This window comes from Mus pahari, chromosome 5 (genome assembly GCF_900095145.1).
Source record: "Mus pahari chromosome 5, PAHARI_EIJ_v1.1, whole genome shotgun sequence".
NCBI lineage: Eukaryota > Metazoa > Chordata > Mammalia > Rodentia > Muridae > Mus > Mus pahari.
Window position 1 is genome coordinate 158,632,119 of NC_034594.1, and position 14,781 is coordinate 158,646,899.

The 14,781-nt window shown below is 44.3% G+C and overlaps 1 protein-coding gene across 2 annotated transcripts in view; it reads right to left on the reverse strand.

Annotated features, from left to right (window-relative positions):
• Tgfb2 (transforming growth factor beta 2) overlaps nt 1–14,781 on the reverse strand; it is an 81,638-nt gene that overhangs the window by 16,852 nt on the left and 50,005 nt on the right. For both annotated transcript variants that reach the window (XM_021198024.2, XM_021198025.2), the window contains one exon: nt 10,261–10,424. In XM_021198024.2, coding sequence (XP_021053683.1) covers nt 10,261–10,424 — 164 coding nt within the window. The remainder of the gene's footprint in view (nt 1–10,260; nt 10,425–14,781) is intronic.

Genomic DNA, 14,781 nt, shown 5'->3' on the forward strand with positions numbered 1-14,781 from the left:
ATCTATCTATCTATCTACCTATCTATCTATCTATCTACCTATCTATCTATCTATCTATCTATCTATCTATCTATCTATCTATCTATCTATCTACCTATCTATCTATCTATCTATCTACCTATCTATCTATCTATCTATCTATCTATCTATCTATCTATCATCTTTGCCTTGACATCACATCTGCTACTGCTTTTCAATGTCTTCATCATGTTGGTGTCCAAACTAAGGGCCCATTACTGGTGCAGTTACTTCCATCCTGGCTGGCTGTCTCCAAGTCACACTTTATGATGCACTACCTACAGCAGAGAAAGTGGAATTTCAATGAAGGAGCTGCAGGGCCTGTTAGGTGAGGAGTCTCATTCACCTGGGTGAGAGGACCGCCTACTCCATGGCCCTTGGGGTTCACAGGAGACTCGTCTGATCCATGCAAAGTGCCCTTGAAGATCATCAGTGCTGGGAAAAGTGCGAAGAGCTTTGGAGTCAGGCACACCCAACCTCTCACTCTCTAAACCTGTGGGTTTTCAAAACCAAGTTCTGTATTAGTTAAAATGTCACGAGATGTCACTCTTCTGGTGCATCTCTGATTTCATGGGGTCCTCTTGTTGTGGACATTTGTCAGCCAGCCGGCTATTATGAGGCTGTCCTCCTCCAGTATGGTCCCATTTGAGCTAATTATCTCTGCAGTGAGCTTAATCGCAAAGGAGATCATATTTTAGGAATTAGTACTTCAATATACCTCCAGAGAGGGAAAACAAACCCAGCTGGTGACAGTGCTCACACGCCATGCCATGAAGGAAGTTTGTAATGTGTGACCTAGCAGAAATATCCTTCAGGGCAAGGAATGTTCTTTCCAACACTTCCCTATTGCCCCACACAATCTTCCCCTGGCACCTTATACAGCCCTGTCCTGGTAAATTCTTATCACTAACAAACCTAGAAGCACACCTCAAGTGACAGGTAAGTCCCTGAACTATCAGTCTTTGATAGTGACAAGTGAAACCCCCCTGGGACTTTATACATACCCACACAGCAACCACAGAGCTTACACATGTACTGAGAATGGAATCATTAGGGTCTGTAACAGGATACGGGATTATACCAACAGAATCAGGGGGTACAGGGAGCAGAAAAGAAAATTGCCAAGTGAAGGAAAGTGGAACGTTCTAGAGAATCAGAGCTAGGTGAAATGATGTTTTTCCAGAGGCAGAACTGTAACTTTTTTCCTTGTCATACTTGGCCACGTTAGGGGTGCTTCAAAAATCAAGACTGGCATTATTACCTTCAGAGGTGGCTTAGCCAGCCTAATACTTACTACTTCTGCTAAGGCCATGTCCTGTAATTGTCATGGCTCCTTTGTAATTGTACCCTTCCAAGAAGTCCCAAGTAATTTATGCCTAGCAAGGACAACTAGCAAAGTCAGCCTGAAACACTCATGCATGTTTTCTCTTTACAGTATATAGCTTAATACTTCATAGACACCTATGATATGCATAATCATGTGTGCACCCATGATCAAGAAGAACACACACACACACACACACACACACACACACACACACACACCACTCCACATCACTCTGTGATGGAAACACCTTACAATTCTCTATTGTTCCCTTTTCTTTCCTTCTTTCTCTACAGATGGGCCTTCATGCCAATGGTGACTGCATATGGCATAAACAAGTAAATTCACTTCTCCAGGTCTAAGGGATGAAAGAGACCTTTGTCACTTGAAATCTACATGCCGCAGCTCAGAGGAACATGAGAGGTCATCGCCGACCCCTCTCACAGCTTGAGACGGGATTCTACCAGACTGAATCACATCAGTGCAGGAGGGAGACCATGCAGCATAGCACTCAGTGGTTCGAGGACATGGTATCTTTTTGCCGGCTAAACTCCCTCACTCCTTGGTGGCTGTACCACCCAGGCTAGGACTATGCACTGCGCCAGTGATACAGTTGTCTCTTGCCACAGATGGGGTTGATTCTGAGATAGGCCCATGGACTGACTGCCTGGGGCTTTCTTCTGATTTTCTTCTCTGATTTCCTCTTTCAATTCTCTGAGCTGACATGAACACACATGGGCTTGAAGAACACATTTCTAATACCTTCTTTTCTACTGCCCAGTACTTACACTTCACATGAATTATAATATGTGTATATCTTTATATTCAGCTGAGTGTTTTTATTAGTGAGAGGGGCTATACAGTAATAAGCTTAAACAAGTCAATAATAGGTCTTTTCTGTTTGTTTCTTAAAAACATAGAGAGCTTAGGGGTTATCGTCTTAGTTTGCTCCCTGCCATAATGACAAAATACCTGAGGCTGTGTACTTTGTAGAGAAAAGAAGATTATCTGGCTCACAGTTTAGGGGGATGGAAGTAAGGGCATGTGAGTTATATCACAGCATGATGAGAGTGTGTGCCAGAGTGGCATGAGTAAGCAGAGAGAGCCCAACATAGCCTTGCTCATGGTGCATGCAAGGGACACAGTAAAGAAAACACTGAAATGCCTGTTCCATGACCGAGGGGAAGGTTTTTATCATGGGAGAGAGACAGAGAGACGGAGACATCTGTAAGAGTTCAGAGCCTAGAAAATGAGGAACGGACTGGAGATGGTGAAGAGGGCTACAGAGGAACGATGTATAGCAAAAAATAGAGAGAGAGAGAGAGAGAGAGAGAGAGAGAGAGAGAGAGAATATCAAGAAAGAGACGAATAGAGAAAGGTGGGGGAGGTGAGAAGGGCCAGGAGGCTAACATGGGTGCTTTGGTAAGTATGTATGTAAGTATGAATAGGGACTGAGGGGCTTGGATGTGCTAATAGGTATTACAGGTATACGTCAGTGGAGAGCCATATGTCCCTTCTGCAGAAGCAAGGGAAATGACTCCCTGTATTAGATGGCAATTCCTTTCTCACATTCTTGAGGAATGCTGGCTTTTATCCAACCACCAGAAATCCTTCTCTATATGGTCCCGCTTGAATTGAGCCTAGACTCAATTTTGGACAAAGTCAGAGAGTCTGCCTTTTTAGAGGAAATTGAGGTACCTTTTGGACCCTCAATATAACAAGCCACTTTGGGAGAAAGAACAACTCAGTCTCACTAGACCTAATTCCCACCACAACACAGAAATCAACCACTGTCAAGGCGCTTCCTTCAAGGCACTAATTTCCCATCATGCCTCACTTCTTCAATGCTCTACCATTTGACTACACCCTCCCATTGGAGGTCATACCTTGAATACATGTGTCATTAAGAGACAAGCCATGCCTAAACTCAAGAGTACCTATTTCATTAACTTGTTATAGAATCTTAGTTTTTAAAAACTTACATTTTTATTATGTAGGATGCCAGCTTCTTAATAAACAACATAAAATGGGTAGGTAAGTACATTCCTTTCTCTATCAATATTTGGAGAGAGATCTTTAAAAATCAATGTAGTATGTTTCCCAGAGCTGAAGAAGTGACAGTTCTTAAAGAAGCACTTGGGATGTCAGCCATTTATTTTAACAGTGTTCTTGTGAAATTTTTTCTTGACTTCATTCAAAAGCATCTACTAAGCAGATATTGTGCAGGCAAGGGTATTGGGGCAAGGGAAAAGCAGCATGAAGATGGACTGAGTGCACAATCAAGGGCATTTGATGATGAAGAACATCATCAAGGAGAAAAGAAGAGCTGAGGGCAGAGGTGGCGCTATTGGAAAGTAGACCCTGAGGTGACAGACAGGGTAGGGCACAAAGTTACCAGCAAGTTACAGGTGGAAGACAGGCACATGGGCAGCTCCAGAAGTACATTGTGGGTAGACAGAAGAGTAAATGCAAGCCTTAGCAGGGAATGTGTAGAGAGTATGTGATAGACAAGGGACCAGCATTTGGGAGCCATATAATAGTCTAAATCAGAAAGCAGCACTTTTCACACTAGCACGGCCACAGAAGGCTGAAGGGGCCCGACTTCCTATTTAATTGAAAACTAGAACCATTTACCCCATTGTCTAAACCCTCCACTAGCACAGCAGTTTAAAATATATATATATCAATACCACCTGTAGTGGTTTGAATAGGTTTGGCCCCCCATAGTCTCATGTGTTTGAATGTTTGACACACAGAAAGTGACACTATTAGAAGGTGTGTCCTTGTTAGAATAGGTGCGGTCTTATTAGAGGAAACATGTCGCTGTGGGTGTGGGTTTTGAGGACTCCTAGTGCTCAAGTCCACTCAAGATGAAGGAGGGCCTCTTTCTGCAGAGGGATAGTCTTCTCTTTACTGCCTTCCGGTCAAGATGCAGAACTCTCAGCTCCTCCTCCAGCACCACGTCTGCCTGCCTGCTTCTCTGCTTCACACCATGATGATAATGGACTGAACCTCTGAAACTGTAAGCCAGCTCACTTTATAAGAGTTGCCTTGTTCATGGTGTCTCTCCACAGCAATAAAATCCTAACTGAGAGACTACCTTTCACATATCTAGATCTGTCCTTAAGGGGGATCCTTAAGAGCTGTGTTCTAAGCCTACTTCTAGAGCAAAAGTTCTATCAAAAGCTATTTTGAACTTTATCAAAATGCCAGAGTCATAAAACAAGCATGTTTTCTCCCTTGGGAGAGACTTTGACCCCAAGGAGGTTATAGGGGAGTTGAGAGACTAAACATTTGCAGCAGGATAAGAAGAACATTATTGAAAGTCACTTCAGAGGGGGTTGGAGGGATAGCTCTGTGGTTAGGGTCTCTTCCAGGGAACCCATTCCCAATGTGTACACTGGGAGGTTAACAACCATTTGTAATTCCAGTTCTGGGGAATCTGATGTACCCGGTCTGGCCTCAGTGGGCACGGGGCATGTGTGGCACCATACACACACAAATTAAAAAATTAAAAATCAATTCGCAATAGCAAATTTCTTTGATAATGGACCAGGAAATACTAGTAAGGGACAGGGGTCAAAGTAAAGGGTTGTACCCATTGATTTAACTGCTTTACAGTAATTCTCCTTGTCCACTCACTATCCTTAGAGATTTAATCAAGCAAACACACAAGCCCTAAAATGGCATTAAGCCCTCTGCTCTGCTCTATTCATAGCAGGAAACAGGTCAGACCAAGTCCAACCAGAGAGAACAGACAGCACTGTAAGTCATTTCCTAACCACAAGCCAGTTGTAGAAGAAGTACCTCCTCTAGGTGACCAGTAGATCCAGATACTAGTCCACCTCTGCTTTTGATATGCAACTCTTGGAAGGCACATTGCCTCAGAGACCCATTCAAGAAAACCTTTCGCTCCAGTTCATGATGTAGAGGCTGAGAGAGGAGACATTTGCTGGGCCAAAAAGCCAATACGGAAAAAGGTAGGGATCAAAAGAAAGCCAAGGGATGGCTGGTTACCAAGCTCCTTTTCTCCTCTACTGCAAAGGGCTGGTGCTCAGAGGGTGTGGGAAATGTTCTCTATGTAAGCCCTGAGGCAACTCATGGGGCAGCAGGCAGGAATCAGACCCTGCACGATAGGGGCTACAGAGCTCAAGCTTTGTTTATAACATTTGGGAGCCAGACTGTAAATTAGAAATATTGTTCTACAAAAGTTCAAAAGAATGCTTGGGAAATCACAGTGGTAATTGCTGGAGACAGAGCCTGCCCAGGAAGTTTCCACGAATGAACTCGGCACCTGACACATCTCTGACAAGGAAAGTGCTTGTATTTGGATCACACCAACTTGCAGAAGGCCAAAGCTATACCTTCAACACACATGGTTCCAACACCACGGCCGTATGCTTTCTGCAGATATGGTGAAGAGGTCGAGAATATGGCTCCCAGAGCCAGACAGCCTGGGGTGGAATCCAGATATAGCCCTCCTCTAGTCCAGTGGCCAACAAATTCACTGAAGTTCATCAGGCTCTGGAATCCTTGTTTATAACATACAGGGGATGGCAGTACCTACCTTGTAAGGTTTTTGTAAAGGGTGAATGGCTCTTTTCACATACACACACACACACACACACACACACACACACTCACACACACACACAGAGACAGAGACAGAAACAGAGAGAGACAGAGAGAGCACTTACAGCATCACACAGTGCATAGTACATATGTGTGAGTTAGTAATAACTATCAACATTGTTCTATTGTTTCTGGGTTATATTATAAAAACAGGAATACTAGCTCTATTAGTTACTATCGAACGATTGGGTTTTTTTGTTTGTTTGTTTGTTTGTTTTTTAAAGTGTGGACAAGAAGGACTGCTGTCTGTGTGACTTTCTGGGTCCCATCTGCTGGCAAGGCTAGCCGACTCAGGGTAGCCTCATGACTTAATGGAAACCCTAACAATTGAACCTCCTTCTGAGGCAGGCAAGTCATTTGATCACATTAAGGCCCTGAGATATCAATGGCCTCCTGTACAGAGTGTTTTTTAATGCATCGTGGCTGTTTTGTTTGTTTGTTTGTTTTGGAGGGTGGCTGAAATGGTTACTATGCTGTGTATGTCTCCGATGTGGCGCCAGAGGTGAGATCAGTCTTAAGGGGATTGTGTGTTGTAAAATTCCATACAACGGGAGCACAGTATAACTTTTTTTTTTTTCAGTAGCATACTTTGCAAGTCTAATTTAACAGACAGTCAGGTTTTCTGGCTGACCTCTTTTTATTTTATATCCTCTTGGGCAATATGAGAAATGAAAGTTGAGAGTTCTCTCTCTCTCTCTCTCTCTCTCTCTCTCTCTCTCTCTCTCACACACACACACACACACACACACACACACACACGCACACACACGCACACACACACAGACACACACACACACACACACACACACACACACACACTAGGTGTGGGTGGAAGAGAGCGTGGCAGTTTTCATTAACTCCATTAGCACTGTTTCCCCCACAGTAGCTAGGCACCCATCCTTTCACATCCTTTCACATCTTTCAGATCTCTCCAAGTGAAGGTCCAGCCCATCCACGGTCATCCTTACACTCTAGAGCCTCGGATGCACATTTCAGATTCCTGCCCAGATGAACTATGCAGGCCATCTGCTTACGTGGGTGATGATTTGTTCTCCCTCCTAAAACAGTTTAACTATTTTGCTCCACAAACACCAGTTCTCCACTTCATCTTTAAGTCTAAATGTTTAATACTTATGCAGCTCAAACTAAAATATGAAATGGACAGAGAGGATCTATGCACTGCTGTTTAATGAGCTGTTGTATCAGGCCACTGTGTCTGCTTTCCTTCAGCTGGACTCTTTAGAGACCAGGTTTAATGGGGAGGGAAGGAAGTTGGGGAGAGTGGGAAGTAAGAGGGCAACTTGGATTTCCTCCTGTTAAGGTTCTTTTTTTCTTTTTAAAAAAAGATTTATTTATTTATTTATTATATGTAAGTACACTGTAGCTGTCTTCAGACACTCCAGAAGAGGGCATCAGATCTCATTACGAATGGTTGTGAGCCTCCATGTGGTTGTTGGGATTTGAACTCAGAACCTTCGGAAAAACAGTCAGGGTTCTTAACCACTGAGCCATTTCTCCAGCCCCTATTAAGGTTCTAATGGATTACAATGGGGAGGACCACTCTCATGCTAAGTTCACAGTGGTGCATGCACATAGACACACACATACACATACAGAGTGCCGTGAGAATTATCAATGTATTTTTCATACATCAATCTGACTGACTCAGAGTCGTCCTCTAGAGAGCGTAATATGAGAAGACGTGCAATCAGAGAGCATCCAGCACTTGCTCCAAATAATTTATGATCTTCCCATTTAAGAACAAAACCATTTATTTTGGCTTTTTTTTTCTAATGAAATATTTTCAATGAGTTTGGATACAAAACTCATAAATCTATTACAGGTGTTCAATTCTGTTCTTGTTACTTAGCCCCTGCAATTCAAGACCGTTATCATAAGCACATATTTCTGTGCTGGGCTAAAAATTATACAACCAAAGGCTCCAAAAACAGTACCACCATCTCCACCCCAGTGGTAAGCTGACAAACGAATGGCAAGGAAAAATGGAGCTTCCAATAAAGGGATCAGAAGCAGACATCAGAGCACAGCTCAGGAGTGAAAGGGGTAAACTATAGGTGGATTTTATAGGGGTTGGTATCAAGGAAATGGTCCTCTTTGGACCTTCCTTCCATGGCTGGGTTTTCTGGCCAGCATCACTCCATTATACTGGTAAAAATCTCAAGTCCAAGGGGACATCATTGCTGCTGGGGCATCTTCCATGTTCTCCCTTGTCTAAGTCCATGCTTCTCACTTATGTTCTTAACCAACTCATAATCCAAATGAATGATGGACAAGGACATGCATACACTCTCCAAGTAACTTCTATTTAATAGTTATTCATATATTCTCATGAACTCACATATAGCAGGTACATTGTAATTTCCCATTTTCATAATGAATGAGGAAAATCCTAATCTTGATCATCCAACTTTTCAAATAATTAAAACCCAGAACAATGAGTTTTCTACATATAAACACCAATTGTATTTTTTCTCTTCAAATAAGCCTACCTGTGAACCACACTGCCTGAACCAGGAATCTTCTCTCAGTCTCCTTAAGCCTCTTTCTGTTCCACTCTGCCTGAAGGTCACCTTCTCCTGTTTTTTTTCTTACTTCCAGTCATGGAACACTTTATTCTGGGTACATACAATAAGCCCATAAAGACTTGGATGTTGGGAGCTTATGGTTTAGCTCAGTGGTAGAGTGCTTGCCCCACATACACAAGGCACTGAGCCTGATTCCCAACACTGAATAAACAAACAAACAAACAAACAAACAAATAAATACGTACAACGTATTGGAATGCCTGTCACCACACTGCTGTTTCTGCTCAGAATGACCCCTCACCTTGTTTTAATATACTTTAAGATGTTTTTTGGAAGCCTCATTTGAGCACTGATGCCTTGATGAGAGCTCCCAGTCTCTGCTTTCTACCCATGCATATACTGTTCTCAAGACATGATGACATTTAAGCTCTGGGTTTGTATATCTGCCTTCCTCACCAGTTGTAGGGTTTTAAAGAACAGCTTCATGGTACACACAGATTACCTGAAGACTGTGGTGAAATTTTTGTTTCTTAGAAAACTCAGTTATGTGAGTTTTATGTTCTTGTTTTAATCCCAGGTGTAGGATACTAGGCTGCTTCACAGCAGGTGATTGTGATTTGCCTCATGCACTAGCAGGGGTGTGATTTTTTGCCAGCTGCACATAGTTTAATTCTGGGGATTGTGGAGGGGAGAGGGTATAAAGGGGAGAGACCCAAGAAGGAGGGGCAGCTGTAGTTTCCCACTGCTGCTCCCATTCCCCACCCCACCCTACCCCTTATCCCTATCCCTGCTCCCCCTCCATGCTGCTGGTCCCTGCTGGTCCCTGTTGCTGCATTTGCTATTGCTGGTTTGCTGGTTTGCTAGATATTCTGATGATAAAGACTGGCCTTGCCCCAAGGAACTCTATGTCCTCAATCAGCTAGAAGTAGCCTAATGAGGTCTACACCCTCCTTCCCTTCTAACCTTTTTTCTTTCCTACATAGTGTTGGGGTGTTGGGAGGGATTAGGGAGGAATAAGAGTTGGAAGGGAGGTAGAGATATAAGAACACAATAAACTAGTATAAAATGTACACCAACGGGGGACCTCTTTAAAATGGAACAGGTAGAAAAGGAGTGTCTGCATTTCGCATAGATCCTATGATTCAAACCTCAGACCCACAAGCTTGCCCTGAGTCCCTTGATTCAGAGTCTATGTCTGAAATCTCAGGGACCCCACTATTCACCTATATTTTAGACAGCACCTAGCAGCTCTACTGACAAGATGTGATGTCAGGAGATGTCAGGGCAACTGACACAACGTAGAACAGAATCTACACATGTAGGCTAGAGGCCAGTACATTGAAGGATTGACTGTGGGAGAGGGGAAAAAATGGGAAGCAGAGACAAGACGGGTTATAGGAAACAGGAAGTGAGCTAGAGAGAAAAGAGATGAGGAAAAGGAAAGGAGGGTAAAGGAGAAAGGAGACCCCATTCAGCTTCCCTGCCTGGGGTGGTCCATGTGATCTGGCTTTCCAGGTCACAGGCCTGACCTGTGCACTAGAGTCTCCTAAGGTGAGTGCTCCAGGGTGTGCAGTGTTGGTACTCCATTCTATGTCTCTGCCTTGCCGAGTGAAGAGGGAGCAGCTGTTTTAGCTGTTTTGGTGAGAGTATCAACAAAGCATCACATCACAGAAGCGTATGGAAGAAAATCCTACGAGCAGAAAGTGTCTCACCCACTAACACAGCCAGAGCACAGGTTACCTGGTATAGTTCAATCCGCTGTTCGGCCACTCTGGCTTTGGGGTTCTGCAAGCGGAAGACCCTGAACTCTGCCTTCACCAGATTCGAAGCATTTTTCTCCATTGTTGAGACATCAAAGCGGACGATTCTGAAGTAGGGTCTGTAGAAAGTGGGCGGGATGGCATCTGTAAAGAGTTAACGCAGCCGTTGAGAAAGATTCAATCCATCATGCTCTCAAGAAAGACCACAGTGTGAGATAATCCCAAGGAGCCATAAGGGGAAATGGCTACAGAGTTTGGTTTCCAATGACCAATTTAATACCATTAGCAATTTAACCAGGAACAAACTAAAATCAACATGTGTGTTTGGTTCCAGGAGAAGCAGATTAAGAACGATTAACAAACCATTTCCAACCACCACGTCTGAATGCAAGCAGTTAACCCAGTCTTTTGAAGGCTGACAGACCAGTGGAAAACCCCAGATGGTTACGAATTGGAACAAGTTCGTGACAGTTGATGGCTGGAGAGAGCTGCTGGGCTTGCATACACTTTAATCAGATATGCCAAGAAAATAGCTCCTCAATGGCGAGGTTTCTTTCTCCCCATGTGGCTTTTCCTTGAAAGTTTGGCACCCAGCTACCCTACTCCTATTCAGGCTCATGGACTGGGTCTTTTTTTTTTTTTTTTTTTTTTTTTTTTTTTTTTTTTTTTTTTTTTTTTTAACTTTTAAAGTCTGGGTATTCACACACAAGACTAAGTCATGATAAGAAAATCTGAATAAAACAAGAGCAGACCCCCGAACTACCTACACCTGGGCCAGCCTCCAAATTCTTGGCGGAAGGTAACTTCATCTATAGGTAAAAGGTGGTCCTAGCTACGAAAGGGGAAGAATAAAGCACCAATTCCCTTACTTTGGAGCCTCATGGAAGACAACATATGTGATGTTACATGACAAGTTCAAGACCACACGTTGGTTAGAATCTTCTGCAATTTTCTAGCAACTGTCCTTGCCTCTGAATATGGGCATGACATTACCCTAAGACCCAAGCAGGCTGTCCTGTCTCTTTGATTTCACTTCCAACATTTATTGAGCTCCAACGCTGGGCCAACAGAACACTGGCTTTTAAGTATGCTTCTATAATCATCCAATTCTCCCCTGTAAATATACCTTCTCCATTCTAGAATGTTCTAGCTGATCTGGACACTCTACTTCTTATACTTACATTCACATGACCTCATTACAACATGATCATCCACGGTTATGCTTCTCTTTAAACACTATGATTGTTTCTGCATTGTGTTTTTTCACTTTGTTTTTTCCTGTAAAAAATTCTAAAATCTGGAAAATAGAGACTACTTGCAAGGAATTTCTTCCTCCTCCCCATGGGGCAGGATTCTGAATATAATAAGGATTTCGCCAAAGATTTCTTGTTTGCCTAGTTGATTATCAATGAGTGTCTCGAAAGAGTCAGATATCTGGTTATTGGCAATACTAACTTATTAAACAAGTCATCTTGCTGATCAGACATAAATAGCCCTCACGATTTCCTGGGAAATCCATGCCTTGGTAATGTTACTGGAGTGTGAGAAACTACGCAGATTTCCTCACCTTTAGGAGCTCTGCAGGCTTGGCAGCACGTGTGCCCTTTCTTATCTCTCCCCATATCCTCAAGACTCTGCGAATGCAGGCTCATGGACTTCCAAGTCAATTGCCTTGTGAGTTCAGGCTTCGTGAGCTCACAAACCAGAACTCTCAGAACTCTCATAAACAAACAAACAAACAACCCCAACACATCTAAAATAAACAGATTGTGGAGAAAAGAAAGGATTCACTGTGCTGGCTCTTGGTGGGACAGCCTTGTGTGAAGCCTTCAGAGCACCCGAAGAGTCCTTGGAGCCTCTGAGCATCACAATTCCACAAGGCAGCCACCGAGAAAACACCGGCTTTTCTCTGCTTGGAATATACCCATCCCAGGAGTCATGACTCCTGGTCCTATGCTAAGCAGTGCAGCTGAAAACAGGTCAGTTGTGCTGGCACAGCACGCCGGGCGGGCAGAGCTCAGGCCAGGCTCTCTGGCTTTCCACACCCTCTTGGCCAGAACTGTCCACAGGAGTCATGGCCACATTCATCTTCACTTATCCTCTGCGTTAGACAGCAGAGGCTTCAAACATCCTTTGAAAGCACGTCCTGGAAGAGCAAGGCCAGTTTTGTGTGTTTCCTGTCATTAGCCAGAGTAAACATCTCCTCCTTTTCCTCTTTTTCTTTCCATGGAGCCCCTCCGGAACAATTTCGACTTCCACAAACAGCCGTCTTTCACACCCCTCCACCATAATCTTCTCCTTTATCAAGTTTGTAAATAAGTGCTTTGCAGATTTCTTTTTATTCTCTTTTGTGTTTATTAAACTTTGAACGATTTTTTTCCCCTTTTCTGGTCTTCTGCCCATACGCACACAGTTTCCTTTTTTACGGCTGCCTCGAATCATGAGGTCAATTTTGTTTCTACTTCTTCTAAGCAAATCCCCACATGATCCTGTCCCAGGCTTTTGAGCACTGAAGGGGCATTGGCAAATATTTACAAGAGCGGCTTGATGGCTAAATGTGGTCCCTCTTCTGTGCTCCCACCACCCCATGCACACGGTTCTCTCTGCTGCTTTGCAGAACCATTCAGACCTACTGATAATATCGATCTGCATTTAGGTTCCAATGAATGCAGGAGGTGGCAGGATGGCTGAGCAGGCCCGATCAGTGTCTCTGGTTAGGTTTTGAAGCCGGGCCTGGAGGAGGATGTGACAAGTCAATAAAAGCTTCTGACCCAAGAGCTGTCCCCTACTGTCCCCTGCTAACAGATCACAAGACCCCTGACCTGGATGAGGAGCTTGAGCAACTTGCCAAATGTCCTCTCGTTTGGGGGAAAAATTGCTGAAAATCACTCTAAATGAAATGGGTTAGGTTACCAACAGCCAGAACCAGAACATGGCAAGCCTGCTCTCTCAGCTCAGGCCGCAGCCAGAGCAGCAGGGTAGGGGTTTAATGGCTTGTGCAGCCCAGATCCACCCACTTAGGAATGAGCTTGAAGGAATGAGCCGTTTCCTCTGCTTCCTCCAAGAACTCCCTTTCCCCTCTGGGATGGGTTCTTGCTCTAACCCTCTGTAATTCCAATCCCGGCTTCCTTTCTCCCTCTGGCCAGGTGGCCAGGTACTCCTACTTGACCCTCGCCAGTCCACCCACACGCACAGCCAGTCCACCCACACACACACACAGCCTGGCCTGCTCCTCCCTCTCTATTTCTGACCCACTTTTTCAACTGAAACAAACTGACTTCCCTCCAGCCCTTTGGCTTTCCCACCAGCCGCTGACTCTGTCACTTCCCCCAATGCATTCATTTCCATGTGCCTTGCACTCGGAGAAAAGCCCATGCACCGAGATTCCTGCGTCACGGACCGAGTGGTCGTCTGCCCCTCCCCTGCTCCAGCTACACATTTTTGCTAAATCAAAAGCTAAATGTAGCATTTAATCATGTATGACTTCATAAACGTAACATACTGACTTGAGTCTGTTCCAAATAAGTAATTTATTATATATATTGCGTTCTCTCTATAAAAGCACCTTGGGCTCAGGTGTCTTATTTACAGTTCTTTACTTCTGCATAGGCCAGAGCTGACTTCTTGGCCCTGTGACCAGAGCAGGTGCCAGGGTCTTCATATTCAGGCCCTTGCCCTGAGCTGAATGTCCTATGGTATCATTTTGAAATATTTGATAATGTTTTAATTCATTTTTTTTGATTTGAAGTCCTATAGGACAATGGGTGTGAGCTTGGAACCTCAGCCCTTGTACTGACCTATCCTGCCGGGATTCGCTCCTTCTGCCCTTTGCTGTCTGCTGGTCCTAGCCTCACACAAGGTTCTTGAATCACATGGTGATCACTAGTGTCCTCTATACTTAGAAGAACTGGGGTCAGGCACACCACTCAAGTCATTTTGTGGTGGCAACTGCCATGTCCCTTGATGGCAGTGTCATGGCGCATTCAGGAAAACATCCACTGGGGACATGCCTCTAGCCCACGTTACTTACCAAGCATAAGCCACTATGGAACTTACAATATCTCGGGATAGAGCAACAGACTTATGGGGAAGAATATGCCTGCTTGGAAATATCACAGGCAGCTAGGGTCAGAGGAGCCCTAGCAACAGGTAGGCTGAACATTTTGAGTTAATGGGTGCCTGTGAGAATCTCTCAGTGGAATAACACCTAGCACCATCACAAGGGAGCATAGCCAACATAGGCAGAGGCCAAGGGCAAACAGAGAGACAGAAAGAGACAGAGACAGACAGAGAGACAGAAACCGAGGTGGGGAGGCAGAGAGAGAAACAGAGAGAGACAGAGACAGAGAAAGAAACTATGAAACAAAGCCAAAAGTTGTACACACTATGACCGACCTTTCTTCCTTCTTCCTTCTTCCTTCTTTCCTCCCTCCCTCCCTCCCTCCCTTCCTTCTTTCCTTCCTTCCTTCCTTCCTTCTCCCCTCCCTCCCTCCCTCCCTCC